The 2,242-nt window shown below is 44.6% G+C and overlaps 1 protein-coding gene across 1 annotated transcript in view; it reads right to left on the bottom strand.

Annotated features, from left to right (window-relative positions):
* Positions 1 to 2,242, bottom strand: part of ABHD2 (abhydrolase domain containing 2) — a 23,839-nt gene that overhangs the window by 7,696 nt on the left and 13,901 nt on the right. Inside the window, exon 5 of the mRNA XM_010014382.1 lies at positions 1,640 to 1,823. Coding sequence (XP_010012684.1) covers positions 1,640 to 1,823 — 184 coding nt within the window. The remainder of the gene's footprint in view (positions 1 to 1,639; positions 1,824 to 2,242) is intronic.

The following is a 2,242-nucleotide window of genomic DNA, read 5'->3' as shown; positions in this document are numbered from 1 at the left end:
TCCTGCTGACTGCCCAGTAATACATAGCAGATGCTTTGTGACTGGAGATCAGCTGCTAGTAGGTTTTTACCCAGCAGGTGGAGTCCAGAGCTCAGTAATCCATGCAACCCACTGAAGACTTGCATTAAATTCAAGCAGCTGTAACTCTTCCACATGAACATCCGAGTATTGTTAAACAGGTTGTCCTTGTCCTGCTATTCCACCAGCACATCATGACACACTGCTACAGAAATTGGCTTAAGGGACAGCATTGCTTGCAACAGCATTTTGGAGACAGAAATACAACACTTTGTAATTGCAGAAGACGAACCAAGTAGACTGCAGCCAGATGTGATCCTTGCAAACCCTGTCTGAGGGCTGCAATGGAGGAGCCAGCTTCAGAAGTATGCTCTGTGCTCCATGCCAGAACCCCAAGACAACCAAGAGCATTTTACTTGAAACAAAACAGAAACACTGCTCCTGAAAGCATGTGCCCAGATTTTAAGGCTGTGAACTCACGGGGACCTAGCAGTAGATTACACACTTTTAGCAGTAGTCACATCTGCTCTCACAAGGAAGTAGGTATGCTGCAATATTACTGACATGCACATCAAGCTTTTAGTCACATCTTAATGCTTCCAGAAAAGCTTCTCTTTCACCTGTAAAATCTTAACTGATAAAAGGTGTCTTCAGACCAAACTGCTCTTCATACAGGCAAAGCATCACAGCATCAAGAGAGTTTAATCTACCTTGACCAGGCTGGGAGGCCAAATTCCATAGTAAGCCCCTTACAGGGCTGCCATAGTTTCACCTTTATCTGCCCAAAAGATCTTGACACAAATACCCTAGAGCCTCAACAGTCCCTTTTGTCTTGCAAATAGTTTCAGGACTCAAAAGCTCAATTTAATTAAAGCCAGCTACACCTTAGCAGTTGTTTATACGCACAGAGAATAAAGACTGAAAGCAGAAGCTTAGCCAATTACACTGTTTTAACCTTCATTAACTACATACATGGAAAGTTACTGCGCATTAGTTGAGCCACCAGTTTTCAAGCAGCATCGCTGTACCCAGGTCCTCCATCAGTGTTAGCACTAGGTGGAGCCGTTACAGCTCTTGAAATGCTACAGCCTTGGCTTCCAGGCAGGGAACCACAGGTTAACGTTTTAGGCAGACTTTAGGGCTATAATCCTTCTCCCTCCTCACCTTTCCAAGTTGTACAACATAATTGCAAGTGCCTCTCCATCTTCTCAGCAGCCCACAGCACTGTTTCAATGACACATGCTAAGAGGGGAGCATGGACTGACAGCCTTTGAGCTGTGTGTCTTTTTTTCAGTCTCCCCAGCTAAGAGCTGCCAAATGAAACTGTGACTGAAGCCAGACAAGCCATTATGAACCAAGGGATACTCCTCAGAGCAATGAGAGTGTGTAAACTATGGCTTGCAAGCCTGGCATCATCTCACCAGTTCGTCATGCTGCCCAGCCTGCCAGGTTAGTTACACCAGGACACTAAAACAGGGAATGCCTCCTCTTCAGATGCTATAGCAATGAGACAGAGTTAGGCCAGCTCACACAGACCAAAAGCTGCCAGCATACTCCTGGCCAGGTACAGAAAACGTATATTCCTTGTTAACAGAAAGCATGGAGAAGTCTCGAGACCTACCTCAGTGCACTGTACCCCTGGCACACGCTGACACAGCACAGGACTCGCTCCTGGTTGGCCTGGCTCTCTCCCATGTACTTGCACACTATGTTTCCACCCAGGCTGAAGCCCACAACAACCAGCTGAGTCTGAGGATAGGTCTTCTTGATGTAATTAACCATGGCACTAAATTCCCAGGTGCAACCTGAAAATAAAGGTAAAGTCAAGAATCATCTTCTAACAGACCTAGATTCCCACTTCCAGTTTCAGTTGTGTGCTTTAAGTTCAGCTTATTACCCTGACTTTTCAATAACCTTAAGGTTTTAAGAGCTTTGATTCACACATGTGTTCATGTATCTGTTTTATGAGCCCTGTGGACCTTAGCTCATACTTAGTTCTGACAGAGTGCCAAAGTAAGATGAAATTAACTTGCTTAAAATTTATGGCAATAGCTAATGTGACAATCTCAACTCTTCCTTTCTAAAGCAGCTTAAAAAAAAAAAAACAACAGAGTCCAACAACACTGGGCTTGACGTTACTATCTAAGAACAGCACAAACTGTTACCTTCCTGAGCCAGTTTGCCACTTCTGAACTTAACTGAGGTGTCTGAAAAGCAGCTTCTG

The sequence above is a fragment of the Nestor notabilis genome, unplaced genomic scaffold (genome assembly GCF_000696875.1).
Source record: "Nestor notabilis isolate BGI_N333 unplaced genomic scaffold, ASM69687v1 scaffold19055, whole genome shotgun sequence".
Lineage (NCBI taxonomy): Eukaryota > Metazoa > Chordata > Aves > Psittaciformes > Psittacidae > Nestor > Nestor notabilis.
Note: the sequence above shows the minus strand (reverse complement) of the source record. Positions and strands in the feature narration are given on the sequence as shown.